General features: G+C 31.1%; 3 protein-coding genes and 1 long non-coding RNA gene across 5 annotated transcripts in view; 1 reads left to right on the top strand and 3 right to left on the bottom strand.

Moving 5' to 3' along the window:
• LOC138139631 (syndecan-like) overlaps positions 1 to 9,722 on the bottom strand; it is a 30,400-nt gene extending 20,678 nt beyond the window's left edge. Inside the window, exon 1 of the mRNA XM_069059982.1 lies at positions 9,491 to 9,722. Within this exon, the coding sequence (XP_068916083.1) occupies positions 9,491 to 9,556 (66 nt within the window). The 5' untranslated portion in view covers positions 9,557 to 9,722. The remainder of the gene's footprint in view (positions 1 to 9,490) is intronic.
• A 571-nt stretch (positions 9,723 to 10,293) lies between these two features.
• LOC138139632 (ATPase inhibitor mai-2, mitochondrial-like) lies at positions 10,294 to 11,008 on the bottom strand. Of its 2 annotated transcripts, XM_069059983.1 has the most exons (3): positions 10,848 to 11,008; positions 10,626 to 10,770; positions 10,294 to 10,559 (listed from the first exon to the last, which is right to left on the bottom strand). In XM_069059983.1, exons 1-3 carry the CDS (start codon positions 10,898 to 10,900, stop codon positions 10,425 to 10,427), a joined length of 333 nt encoding a protein of 110 aa, XP_068916084.1. In that variant the 5' UTR covers positions 10,901 to 11,008; the 3' UTR covers positions 10,294 to 10,424. The 2 variants fall into 2 exon arrangements, with proteins under 2 accessions (XP_068916084.1, XP_068916085.1); XM_069059984.1 differs by lacking the exon at positions 10,848 to 11,008.
• Positions 11,009 to 12,962: 1,954 nt separating this feature from the next.
• On the top strand, positions 12,963 to 14,709 carry LOC138139626 (protein mono-ADP-ribosyltransferase PARP16-like). Its single transcript, XM_069059976.1, has 5 exons — positions 12,963 to 13,557; positions 13,606 to 13,740; positions 13,793 to 13,996; positions 14,048 to 14,210; positions 14,263 to 14,709. Exons 1-5 carry the CDS (start codon positions 13,282 to 13,284, stop codon positions 14,538 to 14,540), a joined length of 1,056 nt encoding a protein of 351 aa, XP_068916077.1. The 5' UTR covers positions 12,963 to 13,281; the 3' UTR covers positions 14,541 to 14,709.
• On the bottom strand, positions 14,440 to 14,978 carry LOC138139639 (uncharacterized). Its single transcript, XR_011162343.1, has 2 exons — positions 14,738 to 14,978; positions 14,440 to 14,684 (listed from the first exon to the last, which is right to left on the bottom strand). It is a non-coding gene; the product is annotated as an uncharacterized lncRNA (long non-coding RNA).
• Between the last annotated feature and the right edge of the window lie 10 nt (positions 14,979 to 14,988).

Here is a 14,988-nt window from a genome sequence, read left to right as displayed (position 1 = left end):
GTGAGCTTCGAATTCAGTGTAGAATTTTCTATAACGTATCGAACGGTGAAGTGAGTATAGAAAATCTGTCGCCACATCAAAGGTACGTTAAACGTGTACAAAACCAAGTTCATGCAACTGACTTGGGTTGTTGAGTAATTTGATCGAATTTCTTAATGGCTCTTGGAACACCTGCTTGCAAATTCGTTTTCTGATGCTAAACACAACACATTTGGTATTAGATCCTCCACAAATTTAATTAAATTAATTAAAATTGAAATTGCCGTGGAAGTAAAGATAAAGGAGAGCAGCGAACAAAGGACTGAAGAGAAAATAAAACTAAGGTGATCCAGTTTAAAAGGGAAATACCTTGAGTAATATGATGTTGCAAAAATAATCCGAGAAAAAGTTGACGGGGGGAGTACTTTCTAAGCAATCAACCTAGGATAATAATCATTATTATCTTCAAAGACTTCCTTTGACAGACAACAGTAAAGAAAATTGTGTAATTTGTAATCTTTTCTTTATAAGTAAATAAAGCAACACCAAGGAAAACATGAAAATGACATTCTTTTGTTGTCACAGCGAGAATATTCAACTTATGTAAGGTGGTATAAGAGATATACGGTTAGTAGGTCAACACAAATGGTAAAGATGGTCGACCTACGCAGCCATGCACAGGTAGTAAAGTATGCGCCATCGGGCATCACAAAAGATCAACAAAAACATTAAAGAACAAAGGCCGAAATGCACTCCTTGGGAATTTTGCGGCGAATTAGCTTTTGAAAGAAATCTGAACGATTACCCGTTGGGAAAATGAATTTGACAGTTTTGGGGAAAAAATACTTTGCAAACAGAGCTCACATCGTTCCTCTTCTTTTCGACCCACAGGATTTCATTGGAAACTAAAGAAAACCAGAATTTCGTCATTTTAACAGTAACTGTGGCTCGGAAATGAAGATTTTCATGAACGAAAAGAGAAAATGAAAACGGTTGCAGAAATCTTCTGTCTCGTAAATTTAACTAGGTAGGTACACACTCAAATAACCAACTTTACAATTGTACAAATTCGTAACTCTTTCTCATAATTTTACACTTGTACCAAATGTTAAACTTTTTCTTAACTAAAATACGGTTCTTCAGCTCAAATATGCATAGAACAATCCGGAGATGTCTTATTAACAAAGTTTCCAGCGTCGTCACAGCTAAAATTGTTTGATAAAATAAAGAACTAAATAAATAACGAGCCAAGTACAGTTCAAAAACAAATGGCAACATTTCTTTTAATTGTGATTCTTCACACGTAGGATTATTTAGACTGCACTGATTGAATTATATTTCTGATCGTGAGTTTTCCAACAAACAAACTTATCACTGAGATGAATTAATTGTTAATAGCTTTGAAAGAAAATCTGGACCGACCCGGCCAATTATTTTCACATAAAATAATCGACCATCGCCATTTTCTAACGTTTTTATATGTACATGTAGGTTTATAAGGAAAATTATTATTTTCCCCCTCAATTTGATAACATAATCGAATCCCATTTTTGCAAAGGATTTGCGTGCGAACTTGTGCAGAACTATAAATTCGTTAATCAAGCAACTTCGAGTTTGCACACAATATATTCTGAAGCACGAGCAAAATCAGAAACAGGGAGAGCCGAATCTGAATATGAATGGAATGGTGGTTCGATTTGGTCTCTCGTATTTCTAGTCCTATCGTTGTTGGTGATTTATTATTAAAAAAGAACTTGACTATCTGATCCTTCGAACTCCCTTTTTTAAACATCCCAAATCTCAGGAAATTTGGACAAGTGAAAAATAAATTAAAGTTCGGACCAACAATTATTTACGAATCGCTGACACGTACATCATATTTAATAAATTCAAGAAACTTCAGTTGCTATCCAGAGAATAACAGATTTATATGTAAATGGCATTCCGCACTTGATAGAGGAAGTTAATCGGAACTTAACTTTTCAATCACGCAACAGGCACTTGTTTAAAGCCTTCCTCACAAAAATCAGAACCAACAAGTGCGAGTGCAACGATTATTACGTGGTATACAGTATCCAGGCATTTATCGAACAGAACAAATTCATTTTTAACAATGACAACACATTTGTGAATCTTATTAATAGCAAATTTATCAATATGCGATAAAATGAAAAAAAACTCATTTCAAATAATCAATAGCCCGGGGATCATAAGTTAAAAGTGTAACATAATAAATTCTGCAATAACTGTTTTTAATTCATAACCACTGGTAAAGTATGTTAATGAAAATATCGTCAATGAAGATAAACTTTCCAGAAATCATCAAATAAACAACTTCTTTGGGATAATAAATTTAAAACAAGATAAACAAACAAGACAAAACTGCGGAATTCTTAAATGCTAAATTTTCACATTCAGCCCGGAGATAAAGTCATCATTTTTTAATTAACTTTTATGAACTCGACGTGTTGACTTATTCATTTTTTCGTGGGAAATAAAGAAATTTGCTTTTCTTGATGGTAAATACAAAACAGACAAGTATGCACTTTTAACGTTGAAATTTTTTATTAACTTGTTTTACTGCTCGTTGACAATGGAACAAAAAAAAGGACTCTTTTCACTTGATAACACAAAGCAATGTATGAAGATGTTCCATGAATGTTCTAATTTTACAACTTCATACCTGGGGACCTAAAAATGGAACGAACAAGAGGCAGGATTGATCTTTTAACCTAGTGAAAGGATACACATAAACGCACGTACATATACATATTTTTCAACAAGTACGAAACGTTTGTCCAAATCAATATTTAGTTCCGAACACCAGAATCGCCTTCAAACAAACGTATAAAATCAATATTTTGCCTACAATATTATTTTTGTTACTTTTCAAGTCTTTCACTACAACTATTTCATTTTCGGTTTAACAATAAATCATCACCGCCCACATACCCATTGATAACAAATATTCATCAAAACTTTAAAATATGTATAACAAAATTCTGCTTTTATTGTGTTTATGGCATCAGCGGTTATTAAAATTCACACTAAATATGTCAAAAATAGTTATATAGAAAATTAATTTGTAACAAATGAACAATTGCTACACAATAATAATTGGAAATTTGATTGTTACATGCTGGTATTATAATTTTTATTCAACTCTGAAGCAGGCAATATTATAAAGGTATGTACTAAACCCACAAATCATTTCAATAATATAACATATAACACTTTATTGTTTCCCTTACGTCAAATACACTTTGTTGTTTTCCGAATACACTTCGTTACTAAACTAAAGCTAACGCGCGTTTCGACAGCAAAGCTGTCATCACCAAAGTGTATTTGGTGCAACGGAAACAATTAAAGTGTTATAGTTGTGAACACCAGGTGGTGGTCCATTAAATTTCTCTTGAATTAAGTATAATAAATATACATAAATAATAAGAATGGCAAACTGTGTTTGCTCATTTCCTTTTTCGAATCACAATGATAAATTGCATTAATGTCAAATGATAGAAAGAAAAGTTCATCGACGACTGTGACGTTAACTGAAAGTGCAAATGGTTCATTTTTCGCATCAGCAAAAAAAATGTTTATCTAACGCTTGGGAATTCCAGTTGATATAAGTATATTCGTATATTAAAATGAGTAAGACACATTAGCAATTAATATTTGCTACAGAATCAACAAAAATACTATCCGACAAGATTAAAAATTCGTTATGATTTATTTATTTCACAATAAAGATACATTTCTTTGAAAACAGCTATTCGTCACATATTATCACAAGAAAATAACATTCCAGGAAAACAGTTTTAATCAAAATGCAAACAATGTACTGTGTAAAATAAAGCTAAACTTCATTTACCTAATATTTCCAGTGCAAAAAACCGAAACAATCATTGATATTTTCGTTTACAAACTACGATTTTATATTAATTCATGTTCGGTAAATTTAATAGTACATATATTATTATACGAGTTGAATAAGACACTTTATATCATATGAGTGTGTTTAAAGCACGACGAGCTTAGCGAGAAGTGCTTTAATGGAACGAATGTGATAATACGTCTTATTAAACGAGTTGCAATAAAAATAAAATTACACATTTTAGAAATTATATTTTTGCAAATGAATAATTATACAATTAATTAGACGTGAGGTTACATGTATTTGAAAGTAGACAACTCCATATATTCAAACGTTGACATAAATTATAAAATGAATTTTAACAACTCGGTTCATTTATAATTTAATCAGCAATTGATTGGTTTTGGAAACGTTCAACGATCGAAAAAATAATAATAAGTATACATCGAGAACGTACAATGTTAACACTATTGCGTATAAATTGAATATGACAATTTGTCTCGATGTTATAAAATCACTGTAAATTAAGCTAAATGAAATTGGGTTAAAAAGGCAAACAGAACTCGATGAATGAACAGAAATGTTTTATGCTAAAAAGCCGATTCAAAAAATTAAATTGAATGAACACACTGTCAGTTGAAATAATTAATAATGCGAATTAACGCACCAACAGTTTGGTTATTCAATTTTCCAATATTCTATTTATTAGTGATCAATTTTAACCGGTGAATTTCAAACGCCATCGCTTCTCGGATTATTTCCTCGACCACCATTTTCCAAGCTTCCCAAAACATAAGCATTGTTGTGCAGTTATTTTGCGTTTTCATTAGTAATCCTTTAATCCAGATTTAATCCAACAGTCAATCAATCGGATTTATGTGCAATGTGGGCGATTTCAGACGGAACATTTCACGTTTTTTATAACAAAATTTCTGAAAATTCGAGTGGAAACATTCTACGTTGGTTTGGTAAATTCTTACGTACTGTTTTATGTGAAGTTTACAGGCTATAAATTTTAGAATTGCTCTTGGATGATACAATTTTTTCACAGAATTTAACTTCGATTCTCTTCTTTTTTTACTTTAAAATATACTAGTAAAACGAATCACGTTTCATTCTGCAGCACATTTTCGAAACAATTACAAAAATTACCATCACTACTGAAATAATCAAATTTACGTATTTTTAACGATATCGGAAATTTTATAATCAAAGGCAAATCTAGTGCTATCCTCATTCGCACGAATTGTCCTTTAATTAAAACAATTTTGAAGTTGATTAAAATCAAGTTTAATTTCGAAATTTCATTTTAATAATTCAATTAAGTAACTGCAAGTAAATTATTATATTCAAATTTCTTGCAAGCCAAAGCTATTTTGCAGTGTTTCATCCTTAATTTCAATTAATATAAAGAACAATTAAAAATCTCATAAACATATTATATATAATTATGAACACAATAAAAAGAAAATCTAGAGAAATAAACATACACGCATGCATTTTTTATGCAAAATATAACATTTTCTGAGCTAATTTTCGTTGATTTGTTTTCTTTCGATAACCAAAGAATACAGAAAGTTTCAATATTACATATTTACATTTCAAAATTATCAACTGAATTGAAAATGCCTTTATTCAAAGATAAAACAAAATATAATAATCGATAGCATGTTCTTTGTTAATGTCATTGATATGACTCATACAATATTCCTCGAAAATGGTAACTGTTCGCTGATCACTAATTTTACAGGGTGGCATCACTGATAAATCCGCACAATAATACGCTTTTCCGTCGTTGTTATTCTGCGAATGTTCGGTACAAAATTTTTGATTTGTAATTTTCTAATCTCCGAACAAGCAACTTCTGCTACTATTAATTTCTCATTGCATTATCTCAAGTTTTAATGCGATAAAGCAAAAAATTATTTTTAGTAACGTACAATCTAATACTTTAGGAGTATTGCGTACTCGAAAAAGTAATGAAATTATCTAACGAATCAACTGTTGTTGGACTTTTTAAGTTCAGAGTTCAAAAACTCTTGTCAAACAAACTTAAGTAATTCAAATTAAATTACTTGTGCGAGTGTTCTCCTGGTAAATTTTACACGACTTCTCAAATTTATTTATTATTTTGTGTTTATTGCATTAGATCGCTTTTGTTGCGAAAACTTGAAATGAGGCAAGTTATCGCTCATTTTTATTACAACCCCCCAAAACCCTGCGTTACGGAATAAGTAAACAATAAACATACCACCCGCATATTACCAATGTAACCTTTTCGCTTCCAAAAATATCCCATAAATAAACAGCGTTGCTCTCTAAATATATGATTCCCAAGAAAAGTAGACGGTCCTTTTAATAGTACTTCACTAAGGCCCCATCAGAAGTAATAAAACATCCCGAACAATAAAATTATTAATTAATCTGTTGAGAACATGATACTATAGACCATAAGCCAAAAATTATCTTGAATCTTGTATGTTAGTGCAAACAGTAAATTGCAAATTTCTGTTTTCAACTGATATACTCTAACTGACCACTCGTGACAATAAGTATTAATAACTGATGGGATAGTTAATTGAACATTTGTTTAAATACAGTTAAATTTTAATGCAAAGTGAATTGCTCTGGGGTGGACGCATTCAAATTATTTGTGGCCCGAATTGACACGTACTGCTGAAATATTCATTGATGCAAAAGTACGTCGCACTCATTTTAACGAAACAATTTTGATGGAAACGAGTTACGTAAGCTATCATATATTTAAAATCGAATGGTTATTTTATAGGCAGTTGGTAAGTTTTTGTTGCCGTTTTCTCGTTGCGGAAGGGACACATATACAAAGAAATATTTTCGTTTAGGACTTGCCGGAATGATGACCATAATAAAAATAACGGGAATGTACGACCGACTTGAAAGAAACAATAAACATATTTAATATGAGTGAATAATAAACAATGCTACCCTGGATCCGTTGATTAATCATCCTGACAAAATTCATCAAAATAAGCTTGAAATTCGAATCTGCAGTTTATGTCTGTGACATCCTAATTAATGGGTGATAAGGATTATATTTTAGAATTAATTTAGAATTATTAATGCCAATCAAATTAATTAAATTTAATTCTCTCTATGGGATACTGCTATGAAAGTGATAAACTATCCAGTGCAATTCTCTTCGTTTTAATTAGTTTCATAGATGAACGATTGGGATTCAATATTCGCTCACAAATTGATAATATGAGGAAAAGACTGATATTGTTAATTATTATTTATTAGTTATCGTGAGCCAATAACCGTATCTTGAACGTCTGCAAATTGTAATCGTTTACTTTATCCACTCACTGGAAAAATATTTGTTTTAGGCGTTTCGTAAACTTCAATAAAACCCCAAGTTTCTTCAAAAATAACACCAATTTCCCTCGGTCTAAATACTCAAGATAGAGTTACTTTTTGATAACACTGTTCTCGATATCCTTACGACACACCTACTTTGGAAGAAACGAAGTAAACAACAAAACATTTATCACCTTCATTAATATTTTTTGTTCGATATTTTTGGTAGCAATCAAAAAATTTGTGACAACGAATGAAAACCAGTTAACGCAGATGATTAGAGCGAAGGTTGTCACAGATGTTGATATTATAAAACATTGGTTTGTGATGCGGATTCATGGCGACCTTCACTTAAAACGCAATGGTACATTTACAATGAAAGAAAAAAAACAAAACAAAATGTTCCTTGTCAAAATAATTTCAGCAGGCGGTGCAGGTCATGATTAAGAAAAAAAATGTTGTCTTAAGAGATTCGTAAATTGAATTTATGATTCAATTATATCTTCAGTCAAAAACAGAACACGTCGTTAACATGCAAATAAATTCATTAAAAATTAGGGGGGTCAGAATATTTCTCCACAAACCTGTATAAAATGGAGTTACAAGGACAAAACACTGTTATACTGATGATGTTCACCCTTCATGACGTGGATAAACTGTGGGAATTTTTTACGAAATAACTGAGCCTCCTATTTGGTAACGAACCGGACAACGTTGACGTTTTTCAACCAAATTTTAGATTCGTAGGTACCCATTTGTAACTTTAGACACAAAAATACCATGGCAACTTTAAACTGTATATGATGAACGATTTGGAAGTGAAGAGAGAATATGTAAATAAATTAACAGTAATTAACACATATTCACCGAATTCTTGCAGATCGCGTCGAATATCACTGAAATCAATTCAAACGGTTCTTAATCTCGGAGGTAAAAATCTTAGCAGATGTTGCTATTCACATCGTTAAAAGTTTTACTGTGGCTGCGACAAAAATTTTATACAAAATAATTGACTCACCTGTCAAAAGGTAATAAACATGCTTTGTGACAGTCTTAATTGGCACCAACATCTTGTGCAATTGTGAAAATGCATTACAATTACATGATCCAAGAATTTTTTTGTCGGTATCAACGACCTCAACACGAAAGTATTCTCTTTGGATACTTTTGAAAAACTGAATATAAATCAATTATCTGATTAAATTATTCAAAATGTTTCGATGTTTAATTACATTCTATTCAAAAAACAAAAGAAAGAAAAGTTTTTATACAAATATGCAGTTGTATATGTACATATACATAGCTGATTAGATGTTGTTTATTAAGTTATTAATTGATGAATTATTTACGATCTGCATTTACGTGATATTCCTGGTTTTTAAAATATTTACTGCTTTTTGCTATTACGTAGTGAAATAGATATGTAATGTTTTTCTTGAAAGCATCTCCTTACAGTTGCAGTTTTTTGAATTTATGTATAGAGTGGACCATTATAAATGACTATAATGTCCATTGAATGTTTCCTTTGGTTTAAACAGTTGGTTCAACCTAAAATCTGGACAGAGAAGATTTGTAAATGTTTATTCGCTTTGCTTATGGTATCATACGTTTATAGATTGACACAGATGAAATGAGCTATTTATGAAAAATTTTGGAATATTAGTTGAGCGTTTTATTCGGAGGATTGTTCGGAGCGACGGAATATTGGCTGTGGTTTCCAGTCAAATTCAATAATTAAATGAACAATGATTGATTCTGGTTGAGACATTTGTCATTTTAGTATTAACAGTACATAGTGTGAAAAATATGTATCAGTTTAACGTAGAAATCTGAAATATGATGTAATTTATTTACAAGAAGCTGACTAAAATTTGGCATAATAGATAAAATGATTGAGTGACTCCTTTAATGCAAAACAACGTAACATCTGCAAGTGTGATTTTTCTTAGAAACTGACGCTGCCTTGAGATGTTTCTTGATAAATCCTGGACATAAAAAATCCAAATTCTGGATAGCATGTAAACATTTCCATAAGCGACTCGTCATTGTTATGAGTTTGCGTTAGTGCATATTTACATAAATATTTTTGACGTAAGTGCAAATATCAAGACGGGCAAATCGCGGCAATGTTGAAATGAAACTGGCAAGAATTGTAGCGAGTAAATTGCGTCTGTTGTAGATTAAATTACGCGGACATTAATTGGAGAATTTCTTAAAATCTCGAACGTAAAATGTCTAAGATTTGAGATAGCAAGGCCCCGAATCAAGTAGCATTGAAACAGTTGAACATTTGTAACTTACCTGTGCTGCTGTCGCAAACCCCAACAGGATTGCACAACATAATATTGAACATATCCTTAAATACATCACTAAAAACAGTTTTTACTAGTCGAATTAACTCGACTATTTGTTTTTATTTCTGTAACTTAATATGGCACGGTTACCCCACAGCAAGGAACAAACGCATACAGTGCACTAGCTGATCAATGAGAAATACAACTCAGTTACTGGCTGTTCAGTTACCGACTGTGCTCATACTAACACACATGCGGTTATCGACTCACGCAGTGACCGCGCCAAATTCAAATTTGACAACAGCACCAACCCGGCAACACTGTCTCAAATGTCAATTTTAAATAATAAGTAAACATAAACTAGTAAATAATTATGTAATACCACATTTCAATTAATTACACGTACCTATTGAAATATGCAAATAAAGTTAAATCCAAACTTGATTGAAGGAAAAGATTTTATATTGATGTATAAAAATCAAAGTACAGGATATCGAACGAAAACATTAAACAGCCTACTACGTTCTAAATAATATTTTTACCCTAAATTTTTCATTTATTTATCTTAAAATAAACTTTAAACCTTATTTTTAATTAAAATCTGTATGTTAAAAGCAGACATACAATGCTTTTTATAACTGAATATGTTTGGGCGACTTTTTTGTGTAAACATGCCATCGTCGTCAACATTTCATTATTGCAAATGGCAGCAGGAATACAAAATGGAGTTATATTTTTCTCAAATTATCTAAACAATTGAGAAGACTTAATTGATGGTAAAACTTTCCAAGTTGAAGAAAAATAAAATGATAGATACATAGAACTTTATTTCAAAGAATAGCAATCAACAGAAACAAACACGAACGCACTTTTCAAAAACATTATTAAACATGAATTCAGTAAGGTCTAGTTTAATGACTAAATTCAAACTCAAACAAATATTACTCCTTTTTATCAATATCAGTTACTCTTTGCTTATGACGATTGATGGCATCTTGATGTCTTTTGATTTGTTCTTCATGGAAACTAATTTCATCCTTAAGGTCATCTTTCAACTTTGTCAACTGTTCCCTTTGCTACAAAAAAATTAGTGAATCAGTATTAAAGTAAACAAGGTATAAATGTGACAGATGAGGCCAAACCTTCCTATAAAAATATTCTTCTTCTTTGGCAGCTTCAGATTTGCCAAAGGCTCCACCCGCTTCACGGATCGAGCCACCGCCACCGCCTCCTTTACCGGCACCGCTGCCCAAATCTCCCAATTGTGATGACATTAGTCGAAGTTGCCTGGGTGAAAAATGGCAATATTATGTAAGATGCTAAATTCGCGGTGTTCAAGTTTAAAACAAATTTACGCGACTTACTTTGTTGCATTATATGTTAAGGAAGTGAGTTTTGGATTACGTAAAAAATTCATTTCTTATAATGGGTAGTATTGCACCAGGAGTTGTAAGCCACAAACCACGATTTTACGCACAAACAAATTTGTCAAATATGATAGAGATGAGACTACAATATTGACAGACAGCAGACTGATTCCAGCGCCTCTCCGTGGATGTGACAAAACACACAAAGTAAACGTGAAAATTCAAACTCGATAGCAGTAATATTATTTACAATTTCGGATGTTTATATGAATTTGATTACATTTTCAAGATGTTTATTTTCAGTCATCCTCTAAACTACTTTAAGACGTAGTAATTAAGGTTAACAATCTTGAAAAAGCAATGTAAATTCAAAGAAAATCAAGAAAGGCTGAAGGTTTCATGTGCGACGTATAAAAGATATGTATTCATTTATTCAAAAAAATAGGCATTAAAATATTAATACACTGAAAATTAGTTATAGTAACTTTTTAATTATTGTAAACCGTGAGCTCTAAAAAAAATCGAACGACAATTACGGTTCAAGTGGGAGCGCTGATTTAAAATATTGCTGAAATGGATAACGGTCAGAATCTCTATGAGAAGTTACAGATCTCAAATGTTTCTTAGACAACAGCAATATTTAAACTGGCTGCCAAGTCATGGCTTACTCGATTTTTTTCCATGGCATATGTTAAAAGTAAACAATAAAGGACTGCTAAATGTCACGGCAACACTAAAAAAGAATCAATTGCAGCAATTGCCTCATCTAAATGACGTCATAGGCAATGGAATCAATTCATTAAAAATTAAACATTTTTTTTTTAAATTGTTTGGACAGGTCAATTTTAATTTATAAAAATACATATTTTAATACAGAATAGAATTCCAAGCAGTCATTTGTTTTCGAGTTATGACGTCATCGATAGTTTTTTTAAATGGAAACCCCTTATTTTTTTTCTTGATTCTGATAGGTCTTTTAATTGTCTAAACGCCAGTATAAAAATTTTGTTACCCTACATAAGGAAATTTTTGAGAAAAAAAATAAATTTGGAAAAAATAAATTTTATAACAAACAAAAACAAGTCAAAAACTATGTTAGTAAGTACTTAAAATTATGGAATTAAATGTTCGAATTTCCATCCCCCAGCTTCTTGACAATAAGCAAGTTTACGAAGAAATTCCCCCTGTTTTAGTTTAATCTAATTTTATCCCCGCACCCAATCAAAACTAAAATTTCTATACGTTGTGTTTCTGTTATATGAGTCATTTTCGAAAACGTTTTGTAAAACAAATAACACATACGAATGAAATTGACAGTAACATTTGACTGTTTGATATACCTACTTGATTTTTTGACTTGTTTTTGTTCGTTATAAAATTTATTTTTTCCAAATTTATTATTTTACTTCTCAAAAATTTCCTTATGTAAGATAACAAAATTTTTATACTGTCATTTAGACAATTAAAAGGGCTATCAGAATCAAGAAAAAAATAGGGGGTTTCCATTTAAAAGAACTTTCGATGACATCATAACTCGAAAACAAATGACTGCTTGGAATTTTTTTTGGTACTGAAACATGTATTTTTATAAACTAAAATTGACCTGTCCAAAGATTTATTTTGAAAAAAATTTTGTTTAATTTTTAAGGAATTTATTCCATACTTTTGCCGCTCACTGTATATAACCGTAACAGACCCCTTAAATACGGGGTGATCAAGAAGGACTGTTTAAGTTGGTAACACTGAATTGTATTTTAAATCGTATAACAGGAGTAACTTTCGGTTGTTGATGGCTTGTCGTTGTTAATGCTATACCTACATCAGATATTTGTCAAATAAACCAACAAAACATATCCGGTTGCAGTGTTATAAATAAACGAATTAAAATATTTTCTTAATTGTACTGCCAACTTAAACAGTTCTTCTTGATCACCCGGTATCACAAAACTTAACAAAATCTCTACCGCAGCGCCAAATACGGATGTGCCATTAATTAATAAATTGAAACAAACACTGAATCTAGGACTATTCAGATTTGTCCCTATCTAATGTCTCTATGATTTGTTTTTTTCTAGAATTAAAAATTGTCGGTAAAATAGGTTTCGTTACTTTAATTCCTAAATTAGTGACATCTAGAAGTGCAGTTTGTTAAAAGTGTTAAAACAAAAATCCGAAATGAAGTAATGCATCTATGCAACACAGCTGTCATGAGTGTCATCATCAAATTTAAATATAAAAAGAAAGCCCGATAATTGCGGATCCGCAACATGTTAGTCCCATGTGTGCCCCGAAAAAACTGCATAATTGAGAGGTTCACAACATATTTGGTTTAATTGGTGACCTTGTTTCAGGAATTATTTGTTATCTTGTAAAGTACAAACATGATAGGTGATTGTGCCTCAGATAAACAAGTTCTGTGATAAAATTGGAAATGGAGTTTGGTAATAACAAATTATTAAATATTAATGAATCAGAGGACAACTTGACTGACATAAGTTTCGTTGGATCGTATTCCATTAATAAAATTGATCAACTCTTGTCAGCACAAGTAGACAAGTTGTTGAAGGAAATCAAGAAAAATGTGTGGGGTTTTGACTTGATGTTATGTTTTTTCATTGCTGCTCTGAATTCGTATAGATCAGATCGATGTCTCCGACCATTTCCTACACTGTACATGAATGAAGATGGAAAGAATGTCAATCTTTTGGTAAAGACTCGCTGCTCAGCATGCATTTTTTTATCATCATAATTATAGAGAAATACCTGTGATAGTATTCCACCACTTAATACTCTCTTATGTGAACCAAATGAGTGTTCTCAAGAAGTAAACAAGTTATTAATATGGTTATTTTTAGAGAAGCCTCATCCAATTTTAAAAAGAATCAATTTTGTGAGTAATTTTTTGAAATAAAATCAACCAAATATCTGTCATATTATTTCAGAAAGATGTACCATTCCCTAGCAAAGTTAGCACTGCATTTAAACCCCATTTTATATTTGAAGTTTGTTATCATGACAAATTTGAGTCCATGTGGCACAAAAGGCAAGATGGTCGAGATATAATTTTTGCATATCATGGTACTGCAGTGGACAACTTTTATTCTATTCTTAAAGTGGGCCTTCAACAGCATTTCAGCATTGAAAAGGTTTGACCCCACACACAACCATCTAGGTTATGATTTTTCTTTTATCTTCAGGAAGTATTATTTGGCAATGGAATTTACTTATCTAATGAATTGTCACTGAGTGCACATTATGCTCCTTTTGGACAAACTTGGGCAAACAGCGCTTTAGGAAGCAAACATAGTGTAATTGCTGTATGTGAAATAATTAATGATGTTCAAAAAGTTAAATGCAAAGGTAATTGTTACTTTGCTGTAGCATTTCTAATCAACATTCGCTGTTATTTCAGATGCAAAAAATAAAAGAAGATCAATTAATGAAGATAGCTTTGGAGAAATTCCTGAAAAATATTTTGTGGTAACTGACAGTGATATGGTTAGAGTTAAGTATCTTATGATTTACAAACAGAAAGGATTTATTTCTGTCAAATCATTCATTGCCAAACATTTATTTTTATGTCTTGTACTTTTATACTGTATTTTTATCATTTGTATTGGAATCTTTAGTAATTCTGCAGCATATATCAAGTTTTTAAGGAAGTTTGATATTTTTTTTTCTTTTGACTAGCAAAATAGTACCTACATACCTACTGTAATAATATTTTTGTACAAATTCATAAGGTTTCATAAAACGTTTATAAAATTGCACCATACTTAACAATATAATTATACCTACGTTAATTACGAATTTTTCAATCAAAATGTAGAGGACCTAAATATAAAACCCTTAAAATGAATTATGATGCTTCTCTGTGTATCCCATACCTGTTATATTCCAACAAATATTTACTCAACACTTGAATTATTTCTTGTACTGAAGACTATATTGTACAATATGTTTGTGCGTAATATACACCATAAAGTGGAAATAAAACTACGACATTACGAAATGCGCAATTGTCCGAATAATCGAATGCTAAGGATGAAATGAAAAAATCTAACCTAATATTATTGGTTTAATAAACCGTTTAGTTGTGTGAATACATAAAAATAAGTAAAATAATTGATTTCAGTTG

Source organism: Tenebrio molitor, chromosome X (genome assembly GCF_963966145.1).
Source record: "Tenebrio molitor chromosome X, icTenMoli1.1, whole genome shotgun sequence".
In the NCBI taxonomy this organism is placed as follows: Eukaryota; Metazoa; Arthropoda; class Insecta; order Coleoptera; family Tenebrionidae; genus Tenebrio; species Tenebrio molitor.
This window is presented reverse-complemented; position numbering and strand designations above follow the sequence as displayed.

What these genes read in the sequence shown, in the direction of transcription:
- LOC138139626 (XM_069059976.1), top strand. Translation starts at nt 13,282, where the DNA reads ATGGAGTTTGGTAATAACAAATTATTAAATATTAATGAATCAGAGGAC. An exon ending in TTTTAAAAAGAATCAATTTT is followed by an intron (nt 13,741 to 13,792) that starts GTGAGTAATTTT and finishes ATATTATTTCAG; the next exon opens with AAAGATGTACCATTCCCTAG. An exon ending in TCAAAAAGTTAAATGCAAAG is followed by an intron (nt 14,211 to 14,262) that starts GTAATTGTTACT and finishes CTGTTATTTCAG; the next exon opens with ATGCAAAAAATAAAAGAAGA.
- LOC138139632 (XM_069059983.1), bottom strand. Translation starts at nt 10,900, where the DNA reads ATGAATTTTTTACGTAATCCAAAACTCACTTCCTTAACATATAATGCA. An exon ending in TTAACATATAATGCAACAAA is followed by an intron (nt 10,771 to 10,847) that starts GTAAGTCGCGTA and finishes TTTTTCACCCAG; the next exon opens with GCAACTTCGACTAATGTCAT. An exon ending in AAGAATATTTTTATAGGAAG is followed by an intron (nt 10,560 to 10,625) that starts GTTTGGCCTCAT and finishes ATTTTTTTGTAG; the next exon opens with CAAAGGGAACAGTTGACAAA.